This window comes from Rhyacophila brunnea, unplaced genomic scaffold (assembly GCF_057557595.1).
Source record: "Rhyacophila brunnea isolate RB1 unplaced genomic scaffold, BYU_Rbru_1.0 scaffold_4, whole genome shotgun sequence".
Classification (NCBI taxonomy): domain Eukaryota; kingdom Metazoa; phylum Arthropoda; class Insecta; order Trichoptera; family Rhyacophilidae; genus Rhyacophila; species Rhyacophila brunnea.
This window is the reverse complement of record NW_028233068.1, coordinates 54,219,244-54,233,136: the sequence shown is the minus strand read 5'-3', so window position 1 is coordinate 54,233,136 and position 13,893 is coordinate 54,219,244. Positions and strand designations below refer to the sequence as shown.

The 13,893-nt window shown below is 30.5% G+C and overlaps 1 protein-coding gene across 2 annotated transcripts in view; it reads right to left on the bottom strand.

Moving 5' to 3' along the window:
• The window catches only part of ort (glycine receptor ora transientless), a 55,078-nt gene that overhangs the window by 40,590 nt on the left and 595 nt on the right, over nucleotides 1-13,893 (bottom strand). For both annotated transcript variants that reach the window (XM_085954297.1, XM_085954298.1), the window contains exon 2: nucleotides 4,074-4,287. In XM_085954297.1, coding sequence (XP_085810423.1) covers nucleotides 4,074-4,159 — 86 coding nt within the window. In that variant the 5' untranslated portion in view covers nucleotides 4,160-4,287. The remainder of the gene's footprint in view (nucleotides 1-4,073; nucleotides 4,288-13,893) is intronic.

The window sequence follows — 13,893 nt, the reverse complement described above, 5'->3', positions numbered from 1 at the left end:
CGTTTATTCATTTGATGGACCGCGAACCTCAATATCTATCTCAAGCATTACATTTGAAATTCGTCTACCCTTAGTCTTTGTCGAGCCCCTAAGTCTCCCAAGCATATAAACAAATTGTAAAGACATTCATACAATAAACCGCTACTAATTAAAAAATTGATTCCATGATAACAAAAAAATCATTAATTTGGTATCATATCTTAAGTAGAGAATATATATAAATATAGGTAATTTTACAAATGAAAGTTAGCAGGTGTGTACCTACCAACCTTTTTTCTTAGCGGAATTTTAAAAATGTGGAAGCAGGGCGAACGAAAAATGAATTCGTAAACACGACAAGAGGACTTTCGTGAGACGGAAAACTTTGGAGTTTCTTTTTTTGAGACTACTTGATTTCATTTATTTTGTTATATTATATATTTATACTTTTGTTGACAATCATTCTCAGATTTTTTAAATATAGATAAGTTTTAAGTGATTATTCATGCTATGTTCAGAAGAGATTAGTTCAGTTTTAGGTCACATACTACTAATTGTACTTTTAACATAAAATCATGATAATATTAAGACGAAGAAGAATGGTGGTTGAATGGTTTTCACCTCGCTAAAGAAACCTTGAAGTGACGGCTACTAATAACTTAAGATATACATATAATTACCGAGTTACCAGCACAAAATGAATTGGATATGGTAAAGTAATTATTATCATATAAAAGAATAGTGTTTTGACAAATACAATATTTATGATTTAAATTTATTATTTATATTAAAATAATCATTTTGTTTCAGAGTACTACAAAACTTTTGTGTTTTGAATAATTAATGTTTTGATTAGTCTATTTTGTACTTCATATTTTACTTTAACTGTGTTAGTTTAAAAGAGAGTACTTCTTTATACTGTCAGTTAATCCCACATTTGTCGAATGATATTATGAGTGAGATCTAGCATTTTAATAAGGCATTGAGTTTCTAAAAAAATGCATATATATTATGGCATTTAACTAGCGTTTATCTTTCAACCTTTGACGAAACATGAACCTTTTTTGTTTATTTAGTAAGAGGTAAAATAATGGCTGGAAGAGCTAGATAAAATCTCTCCACTCTGATTCTCCCAAATCGTTTTGTTTATCCACATGTTACTTATATTTTTAGTTAACAGTAAGTTGGAAATACTAGTGGTATATCCGCTAAAATTCATACGTTCATATTGTATTGTATAGTCTAATCCTAGATGGGAGTTTCAAATGAAGTCGAGCAACAAAACAACTGTAGTCACTAATGATTACATGAGTTGCATATTATAGAAGTTCTAAAATAGCATATTGCTTATCTGCAATCGCTACGATAATTATTATATTCGGGTGACATTGTGACAAACAGATTCTAAATTACTAAATTGTACATCGTGGGTGCGTTATACGGAGCAAGTATGTTTATTATCATTATTTTAATCTTGCTTTTATCTCACAAATAGGATCAGAGAACTACCCACCGAAGACAAGAAAATCATCCATCATACTTACATTATAAGTAAAGCTAATTTCGAGTAATCATAATATTATCATATATTATTCAAATGACCGATTAAGACGAAGTACAGTGCTGGTGTAGTGTTACAAGTAGTAATATCTGCCGAAAAATAGGTTCAACTTGAAATCATTTTTATTTCAGGTAGGTGCGAATTGAGTACATTCCATGTGTGCATTTTATTTCATATTATGCTCATTTGCCATTTATAAATTCTTCTTTCTATTGTGCCATCCCCTAGCGGAGGTCGGCCACCATCAAGGCGATCTTAGCTTTGTCATCTGCTACCCGGAACAGTTCAGCGGACCTGCACTCGTACCAATCTCGGAGGTTCTTAAACTACGAAATGCGGCGCCGTCGTCTGCTACGTTTACAATTGATCTTTCATTGAATGACAAGTTGAGGAATGCTGTACTTTTGTCCTCTCATAATGTGGCCAAGGTACTAACACTGTAGTTTCCTGGTTTTGATAATACGTAGAACTTCACGGTCCTTCCCCATTCGATTGAGAACTTTAACATTTGTCACCCGGTCAGTCCAAGGAATTTTGAGGATGCGTCTATACAGCCACATCTCGAAAGCTTCAAGTCTCCGTGACATCTCTTGGTTTAGCGTCCATACTTCCATACCATAGAAAAGAATTGAGAGAACATAACAACGTACCATACGCAGTCTCAAACCTAGGTTAAGGTTTCGATTGCTAAGGAGGCGTCTCATTTTGAGAAAGGCACTCCTTGCGATCTCAATTCTAGTTTTTATTTCCTGAGACTGGTCCCATTTCTCATTGACCCATATACCTAAATATTTATAATGGGTCACACGTTCGATTGGTTCGCTGTTAATGACAAAATTTGTGTTGGTATCTGGTGTCGCTATTTTTTATACTAGTAATAATTTTGTTTTCTTGAGGTTCATTTTTCAACCATAAGAATTACGGACCTCATTAACCCTTTCTACCAGTTGATGTAAACTCTTTAAGATATCAGCAATCAGCACAGTATCAACATTTATAAATTAATACATATTTAATACATTGTATTAAATTGCATCTTTTATTAAAAGTCCATAATAGTATTAGATTCACAACAATAGCTACAGGCTACACAATGGGGAAAAATTTTCTAATGAAAATGTATTTCGCGGTTATGTGATTAATAAAGAGGTCGATGAAATTGTGTACTCGTATAATCGTAAAACATGTTTTTTTTTTTTTTGAATAATATTAAATCACTCATTGCTATTAATAACAGTATAAGTGTGCTGTGATACCCTGATTCACCACATACTTTTCCCAGAGACTCTACAGGACATTCAACAAAAATAATAATTTCAAACAATCTTAATTGAATGCACCGGATGTTCGATCCCGACCCGCCTGATGTGTTTGATTCTGTTTTCTTCGGATGAAACTAAATCGCAAACTGCTCTTCCTTTATCAGTACGGTAACCATTCGTATTTTATTTTATAAGCAAGTCCTTTATTTTAGTACCTACTATGTTTTCGAAATCCCACGTTGGTCCTTCATTTCAAAATAAGTATGTTACGAAGTAACATAAATAAAAACATATCATGTCTCATGCTGATAATGAAGCTTGCAATTGGCATTTCGGAAAATTAAAAATTTGGAGTGGTAAATTTTTGATTAGGTGCTTAGAGCAATATTTTTTTCAGAGCGAAGTAAAATAATCTTTGTACACAAAAATTGATGTGAAACGAAAATATTTGAAAATCACTGTTTTAGAATATTCGGGTGAACAATTATCTCAAACGATAATGTGTCCATTCGCCAACGTATAGACTATTAATTTCTGTATATATTTCAATTCAATCACACTAAAACGTTTTAAAATACAAAAAAATCAAATTAATTCATATATGCCCACACCCCTTGGAAAATCATATAAGTCATATATAATAATATATAGTACAAAGTAACATAGTAGATGAGTCAGTGGCGAGGGGTGTAGGTAGTATGTTAAGATTCGACATAAATAGTGCACACTAAAATTTGTCAGTTACACTAATTTTTTCAGTGAACTAATAATACAATTTGCAGATGGTGATGGTCGGTTTTTAAAATTCAATTAAACCTTGCCTAAACCAAACCACAATAGTTTAGGTATGCTACGGGCTACCCGACAAAAATAGTGCACACTTTTTCAGTCATAATTATATGTTTTCGTTGAATTAAGATGGTGTTGGTTAGTTTTTTCAAAATTGATCGAGCCCTGCCCAAACCAAACCATAATTGATAAAAATATTCTTTTATCTATAAAATATCTAAAATGATGTATGGTTTCAGGGCTTTAGATATTTAATTAGATATTTTATAGACAAACGAATAATTTGTGACTATTATCTAATATGGTTTAGATTAGGCAGGATTTAATTGATTATTAAAAAATAACAAACACTATCTACACATTGTAGTCTTAGTTGAATGAAAACAAATACGTTTGTCTGACAAAGTTTAGTGTGAATTATTTATGTAGGATCTTAACACCCTACCTCCACCCTTCGCCACTGAGATAAGTTATGTACTTACTGCGTATAGCATAAATCCGATGCCGCCAGCACAACTAGTGGCAGAATCCCCAGAGCAGTCCAAATCCACATTCGATGGACGTCCATCTTGCATCGCCGTGAGAGTAATTAATGATTATTCGGCTAAAGTGACTATTTTTGTCATTTTTAATTGTTAGCGTTTCATCGAAATGTCTTTTTCAAGAAGGGAGTTCTAGGACTTCTCTGCATATAGCCTGGAAAATTAAGACATATGCATGGTTAGTATGCGATGTTGACGTTATGTTAAATCGAAACATCGTTGAAAGCCATGCATATATGTATTACCAAAATTGAATGGCATTTATCTACGAAAATCTTAATTAGCGAGGCAACGTCGCGTTCTGTTTTCAAAATTGTTGTCATTTTTCCGATTATATAAATCGGAAAAATTAATGAATCGTAAACAAATCCAAAAATATTTTCATTTGACATATTATGTGTATAATGATTACTTATTGTATAGGTATAAAACTGCACAAAATTGAGTAGGTAGTTATAAATTAATAGTTAATATTATAAACTTTAAATAAGTTGATAGTCGCTTTATCAGTGTTTAAATGGATAAATGGTCGCATGGCGGATGCAGTATACCTAATGTCATTCGTATATTATAGCAATAAAATTATTATTAATATTATATTATTAAGTATATTATTAAGATGACATCTGTTTACGTAATAATATATGGCAACAGTTATTTAAAATAAAATGTATTTCATACCAATTTTCGTACTTGCATATAATTTTCATTTATCGGAATCAAGTAAAATATGATATTAAAAACTATATTTATTTAATTTATGGTAAAAACATTGTCAGGCGTGCAGGATATCCGTCGTTCGCGCCTACCATTTTACGTAACTTGTTTGCGCACATTCCTTCTCCATTAAACACCAAACACTGCTTTCTCAAGTAACAACTGTTTAGTGTTTAACGTCAATCTATGCATCTTGGCCTTAGTATCTTCTAACAACAGTAATCTATTGTACAATTAATAAACCATCTTCGTTGAAGAGCTACTAATAAGATAAAAATAGATTTCTCAATATATACATGTCGTGGAAGGGGGTTCATGGAAAATTGACCACAGACAATGTTTTTTAATTCTCGTATTTCTTCTATCATTTTTTTATTTTACAGTTTCTGCATTAGTGCTAAAGAAATCAACTACTGTACTTAACTAATTTAATTATCTGTAAACTAAAATTTATTCAAACTGATAAATAACACACTCCCACCTATTAAGATGAATACTGAGGCACAATATCAGAGCCACCTAGCAGAAAAATACGAAGCTTAAAAACAAACTGCTTGAGTGGGTCATACTTTTTTTTGAAGACACTTGGGAACCTATCTGTTCTTCCCTACCTACCTTATTTTCCGCTCGGTAAATTGTTTAGTTACAACAGAGAAGCATCACATATCTTTACCATAGTAACTTAAGGGAAAGTAAATTATCTTTTCTTAAAAGTATCTGATAGATGAAAGTGAAGTCATAATACCACCAATCTCAGATGGAAGAAGAGCTTGTAAGGTATTTGTGAATATTGCGAGGTTTATTGACTAAATACAGAAATATTTTTTGGGCTGGTAATCAAAAAACTTGCTAAATAATCACATAAAGTGATTTAAGTTGTTCTTCCACCAAGGTTATCATTTGTTGTTTGATAGTATATAACATTAACACCCACGCTTATCGTGCGGGTAACGCTTTGCCTATAATAATCGAGAGTCCGGGTTTGAATCTCGGGTCTGACAATGCAAAAAGTACATGTTGTTTTTCAACGTGTGTTTGGAGTAATATGTTGAGCAAATGGTTATCATCCATTTCACGTAAAAACAAAAATCTGTTAATACAACTTCCGCTCTGTAGAGGCCCATGTGATTTTCTTATATAATAATATCGTCACTGTTCTGGCAGAAGACACTAATTCGAAAAAATGACATATTGAGTTAGTTATACCAAAATGTTCCTTATTTCAAACTTTACCGTCTGGAAACCTTCTTAATAAATAAACAGTCTTTAATTTAAAATCATCCTTTTTACGATTACTTAATAAACTCACATGATAGACCATTTCAAACATTTAAACAACTTCAAAGTCAAATTACTCATAACTAGTATTCTCCAATTAGTGTGTTCTGCCAGAACAGAGACGATATGAAATATGACATTTATATTTTTATCACATGCCTATAAAAATACATCGATAAAACTTGATTAAATCGCTTTTGTTTGTCGTATTTTCAAATGTAATATCGTGTGTCAAAAAATAACACTTTCGGGAAAACGCATTTGTGTGTAAACAATATACCCAAACTATGAATTGGTTCTGTAAACTATGATACATACGGTACAAAATCTGTCTAAACAAATTTTCTGAAAAAATGTACATAAGGCACCGGACACACTGACGATACTATGTATATACACTGACAAAGACGAGAGGATATATAAAAAAAAGGTGTTGAAATTATTTGGCGGCAATTGTTTTCAGTTATTATGTTCAGTATGATATTGACAGATAACAGAAACAAGTGACCATTACATGTTTTATAAGTAGAACAAATATTAAATTTTAATATTCTACCTTCAAGTCACTGGAGATATTTTAAGTTTGACGCAAGTATCACTTTGATATGCAAAAAAATAAAAGTAATCTTTTCATAATTTGAATGAAAATTATTGGTATTTTTTTCCACCACTAAAATAAGTTTAGGCTCCACCTCTAATACAAGATGTTTTGAATCAACATCTTTGGTGTAAGAATATTTGTGTATAATAAATACATCTAAATCAAATAACGTCTCACATAATAATTACATAAAGAGAACAATATGGGCAATTTTAAGCCGCAATTTCGTGAGTTGAACGCAGCTTTATGTTAACTAAGGTGTATTCAGTATTGTATGTATTTACTTAATTATGCGTATTGTACGTATGCATAATTATTATACAAGATACGTTTTACAGGTGCGTACACGGCATGCGTTTTGAACAAAATATGGATAATGAGGGTTTAGACCGAAGGATCAAAGATATCCAAATGGAGTGTAATAATTAAATGATTATTCACAAGTAGTTTTACATCCGTTTCAATCTCAAGTTAAATATTCACAAAATAAATACAATTAATATTCAGAGAGAAGGGAAGTTGACGCTTACCAATTTGGGATCTTTAGAATAGAATAGTTATGTAGTTCTTTAAAGTCAGTAATTCAGACAATAATTGCCTAACTGACCTTTAAATTTAATTTGTCTAAAATAAACAATTTTACAATAATACCCCGTTTACACGTGCATGGATTTACTGTTGACAGTAAGTATTATCGCGGCTATAACAAGAAAATGTATGGGTAAACATGTATTATCCTGCAGTTGCAAACTTGCATGCATGAATCAAAAAAGTTTGGAAGCTTCTGAATTGTCAAGCGACAGTAAGAATTTTTTCGATCTGCACCTGTGCAGTATATTCAATTCAATTCAATTCATTTATTTTACATATTGTGGATATTACAAATTATAAGTTTAAGACGTTCACAACATGACATTTAGAAACAACGAAATATTATTAAAACAATATTAGGTACATAACAAAAGAGATAAATAAGTATTAAGTTATTCTACAGTATAAATGTGTAAATACAATATATATATATATATATATAGGTACAAGGAAGTACACCGGATGAGTTAAACAGACCCTATTTTAATAATTTATAAAATAACGTCCACCTATACTCATCCTCACGTAGATGGAATATAGTAGAACGATAGTAGCAAACCTGCCGGCAAAAAGACGTACTGTATGAATTTTGAGGTTAACTGATTACCTGTCCAATAGTAACATACAATGACAATATCGCGTCTCGCTTACTATTGAAGAATGGGATTGGAGAGACAGTCAGCACTTTTACGTGTAAACAGTTATTGTCACGATTGTTTAAAATACGCACTATTGCTGCCAGCATATCCATGCACGTGTACAGTATTCATATCCATATTCGCAATTGTTTCAGTGACAGTCGCATAACAATATTAAATTTCACTATACCAGGCCACGAGGGCATCAATTTATTACAGTACGTAGTAAAATACATTACTGAAATAACCAGACCGAGAAGATCATAAATGTATTCCACATAACAGACTAATAAGATAGATATGTGAAAGCCAGTTGTTATGGACCAAGGTTTTGAAGCCATACTATTTTTATTATTTTACAACCCAACCCAAAGAACACAAAACGCACCAAATATTGAATGCGCGTTTAGTTTACGTGATAAACTTTAATGCACATTATGATACAGATGTAACTATTAAAAATAACTTATTCTTAAGCAAAATATATCAGCGCTCGGACTGAAAGATTGTACGAATCGGAGCGATCGATAATTTTCCGAAAATATTTACAGATTTTTGTAATAGTCGTATCTAAGTATTATTAGAATACATACCTGCAAAACTTCTGTAGTCAAATGGAGCAACTGCCTTTTTTTGCAGCAATTTGTGGCATGAAAATTTAGGGCACAATTTTGTCGGCGCCGCAGACGAAAATCGAGGTTTACGTCACGTCATATTTTTTTACGGTGATTCCGACAAGTTTTGTATAAACTTAAAAAAAATACAATTTTATTATTCTATGAGACGAAGTGATAATCTCGGGGATTTCACGAACAGGAGCTGCGCTCCGGTGCGTTCCGGTCCATTTTGTACGCTGAAATATATCCTATGTTTCCCACACTCGAGATCCTCTGCCTTGTTATACCGCAACCGATAGGGTAAGCATTTTCCCATTAATTTTGTTTTCCTTGATATATACCTATTACGTATGAGAAATCAGTGCTTTATATATTGGACTACAATAGCCGTTAAACGGAGAGAATAATAATATAACGTGAAACCTTCTAACCATCCACACCCACGTCGCCAGATGTGCAACTAGCTGGAATAATTAATTGTTTATTGTTTGACATCCCATCTTCACGTATATTACTGAAAACTTGTGATTTGAAAAATGTGTTTTTACCAAGTTTCAATATTAATTATCAGTTTTATAAAAAGGAGTTTTTACAATTGCAAAGAAATTAATGCAGATCATTCATTCTACGAAGCGTCATATCTAATTATCATTAACTCGATACTCGGTGTGCCGAATGAGTTTGGCAAAGGATCGAATCTGCTGATCTAATAAAAAAAATTGTAGGCATATGTGGGTGGTTCACAATAATTATGGATCAAGTCCATCAAAATGGAACAATTTTTTTAAATTCAGGAATGTTTTCACTGTATATACTTAACATAGTTTGATAGTACATACATGGACCAATTAAAATAAATAGTCGAAACATAAAGTATATTCAGGCTTTATTAATATTAGCAAATACCTCTATATACTGCTAAAGGAACCGTCAAAATGGACATGATTCACATTCAATTTGATGTCTTATCAATACTAGTATTGCCATTTATGCGAAAAATTGTATAGTTACAATTGTGATATTAACACACAATATAGAAATCTATTTTATCTGGCCACTGAAATAAATAAATCGAATTTTATGAAAATTGGACTTGATCCATGATTATTGTAAATCAACCATATATCTGCTAAAAGAGTAGGTACACCGGGTAATTATAAGCATTAATTATACTCGTTTGTGTGATCCAGATCAAATATCAAATGGGAAGGAAAATGTTTAACAACTATTCATTCCACATCAGAAAATAAGGAATGCTTTATTCACTCTGGACTATAATATACTCCGATTGTAAAAATGGAAATTTATACTCTTTTCTTCAATGTGCTTTATTATGGTACTGTTATTTAAAAAAAATCTTTAAAATTCTTATTTTAATAATTATGTTTTGGTGGATAGCTCTTTTGTGTCCTTGTATGTAGGGATTGCAATACCGAATAAAAATGTCAATACCGGTTTTCGGTATTTTAATATTGAATACCGGTATTCATTAAAACATTAAAAAAAGAAGAACATATCAGTAAAATAATATAACTATTAAAATCTCTTTAAAACATTATTTTATAGCAAACGCCTTCTTACTTACATATTATATTATGTTAAAATTTTAAAAAAAATGTATTGGTCATAACATTGTACAACTGGTGATTTTTAAAAATAATTTCAATATAATGATAATTTTAACTAAATCCTTCAATTTTATTCAAAATGCAAATAAGTCCGGCTGCAGGAAAGCCTTTCAAATTCAACGCTGGTACAATCATGAATAATTTTATTATAGAACAATTGAACATTTATAATGGATATTTTCTATAAACTATTACAATTATATAAATATATTTGATGAATGGTGTTTTGTTATTATTTCACCTCTATTATATTCAGTCAATATATTTGAATTTTAGCAGAACATAACTTATAATTCACTTTCAACAACGTAAACGAGTGTGCTTTCTTAATAGCGAAAATTCCGGTATTCAGGATTTTTAAAACCGGTATTTTGGTATTTATAAATACTGGAATACCGGTTTTTAAATACCGGTATTGTAATCCCTATTTTTATGTAAAACCGTCCAATTTATTAAACTACCACCCTCGTAATATGATGAAGCGTCGTTTTCAATTTAAAAGGTAGGATTTATAAATATAATATTATTTTCGCCCACAAGCCGTGATGATAGCATGACCTTCTTTCGCGTGTCAGTGGGTGGTGACTGTCGACTGGTGAGCCAAGTGAAACACTCCAATGTACGTCCTCCGGCCTCTCCCATCGCTGAATATTTACTCTCGTCGAGATTTTACAAGGGGCATTAATCCATTAGCCAAAGACCCAAGAAAAAGAGCGACTCTTTGTTGTCAAACATTCGGACTTATGTAGATGTATATGTACCTGACAGTAGTGACGTCACTTTTCAGAGATATTATAAGAATCGAAAATCAGCAGGGGTGAATTCGCACTTATAATATTATGAAAAATTACATAAAATAAATTAAATTTGTTTTTTAAATTACTCGTAAATGTCCAATGGGAAACATATTATTATCATAACAAAGGCTTGCAAACTTTAGATTGTATTTTCAAAAATAAAAAAATAAACATTACGTTCTTGTGTATTATTATACGTGTACATTATGTAAATCTAGTAAAAAAAATACTTATTCACAAGTACAAGGATGTAAATGAATAAAAAATTCTATTGTTAGCTTTAATTAAGTCATCAAATAGAATTTTAATTAATTAATTACAATGCTGGTTGTCTTTCGTTTGGTGGAACTTGAAATATTTCAGAGAGCGTAATTATTATTAATAATTATAATGAATCATCGGATCAATAGCTCAAAGGATAAGAGCACTCACGTGAATAATGAAATATGTGGGTTAAACACCCCACTTGGTGCATTTTTTTTTTAAATATAACGTTCTTAAAATATTCACCATTCAATACAAAATATCTTCCACAAACTTAAAATAATCCATGATCATATTACCCCAATAGTTTTTTTTAGCTTTGGCTGTTAAAGGCATTGATATACTAAAAGGTCATGAATAAAAAAGGGACACCAAGAGTAATAATAATTACGAGACTGAGGATTAGAGAAGTACAAGTAACATTAACATCCTTCCTTCCCATTTATCTCTAAAATTCCAATATGTAACTGTATTTTATGAAAATTTATCAGCAATTTATTTGAGCTTCTACATTACAGTGTCCAAAATACTGTTTTTATTTTTCTAGCGATACACTTATCTATAATTTTGAATATTTCGTCTGATATGTACCGCTTCAAATACTTAAAACACTAATAAATATAACGAAATATTAATATTTTTCATCGGATTACTATTAAAGGAATATTTTAAGACTAGACGTAATTTACAGAATGGTAAAAATACTTATTTATTTAGAGTTTATAATCAAATTTTAATATATCACTTTGAAGTTGATTTACGAAACTCGATTACATTATAAGGCACTCGGACCTTTTTTGAACAATAATTATGAAAGCAGAAAACAGCTTAGGAACAACTTGTAATGAGGAGTCAAGAAAACAAAACAGTTCACTCGATCACTATTATGATGATTCATAATTATTTATTTGGACTTTTGAAAAGTATAATAATATGTTATCTTGGATAACAAAGTATCAATGGCAGTCTTTAATATTAAGTTAATCAATGGTTTAAGTAAATCAGCATTGCAAAAATAACGTACCTATTCATAATAATGTACGATAGAAGAATTGGGTAAAATATAGGGGCAACACTTGACATTTTTGACTAAATTGTAGTTACTAAAAAAGCCATAAATCAATGATTTTGATGATTTATAAAAAAAATGTAAGATAAGTTATTTTAAACATGCGTCTTGCTTACTAAAATAACAAGAATTAAAAAAATAATTACTACCTACTTACGTTGAAATTCTTGAGATATCTTGCATAATTATTACTTGTTTGAAATCAATAAAGATAAAAATATATTTATTTTCTATATAGGTAGGCATTATTTTCTAATTTAGCAGGGGGTTCCGATATATCCCGTGTTACCCTACAGTTATTGATTAGATATATGTCAATATTTTTAATCTAAACCTTGCATAACATATTTGAATCGGAGTGCATTAAAAAACTACTTTTTGAGTCATTCCAATCCAACACTGCACTTGCACAACTATGCTTCAAACCCTTTGAGCGCTTTGACATATAGTATGGCATAGATGTACATACATAGATAAAGCAACGGGTTTAATGAAAATTCAGTAAATACCCATAATGTCTTATTTTTAAAAACAAACAAAATAAATGTGTGACTGTTATGTAATATAAACTGTTTATACAATAAAATAATTAATATCCAAGTATCTATTTCATGCAATTTTTTCAACTTAACATAAAATGGTATTGTAAGAAGGTGGCAATAAACAATATTAAGGTTGGTATGTTGAGACAGCGATATCCATTGATAAATTGAATGATAATACATAACTAAATAAGTTGTATACGAGTAAAATTATCTACACAAATGTTTTAAAAAAAAATTAAATAAGTCATACATATTATTTAAATATCCTTTGAGGGAGATTTAAATTTAATCATTTTAACTGTTAATATTTTTTTAACTGTTAATTCCTAATGCAATAATTAAATGAAACACGTTATATAATACATATTTTATATTATATAATACGTCATATCAGTGGGTCTGTTCTATATACAAGGCGGCTATCGACGGCTAAAGTGATAAAAATATTATCACTTTATCATATTTATGTATTGAGGCGGTTAATTATTACAATAAATTATTATCCGTCTAAACTGTCACAACTGTCTATCTCGCTCTAAAAGTTAACATAGCCAAGAAAGGCGCTGTTAACACATAGCACTTTTTGACAGTTAACTTATTGTAACAGTTAATCACCCCAATATATAAATATGAAAAACTACCATTGATAGCCCGCCTTGTGTATCGAATAGCTTCGCTGTACCGGTTTCGTCCGCTTAACAATACATTATTAATAGTATGTCACAGTAGGATAGTATCAATTATTAGTTTTAAATTTGGACGACTGCATATCCAATTTAGAGAAAGAGATAACTTTAAACTCGTATACTAATTTCACAATCGTATAAAACATATTACTCGTATTATTCAATTCTACAAAATATAATATTAGTATTTTAGACTATATTATTTTTCTATTATCTCACCATTACAAATAAAATACTGTAAATATAATCATTATATACTCAAAATTTGTGAAATTTATATTAATAATTAGTTTATGTTATTAATCACAATTTTACTTAAACGTAAGTAG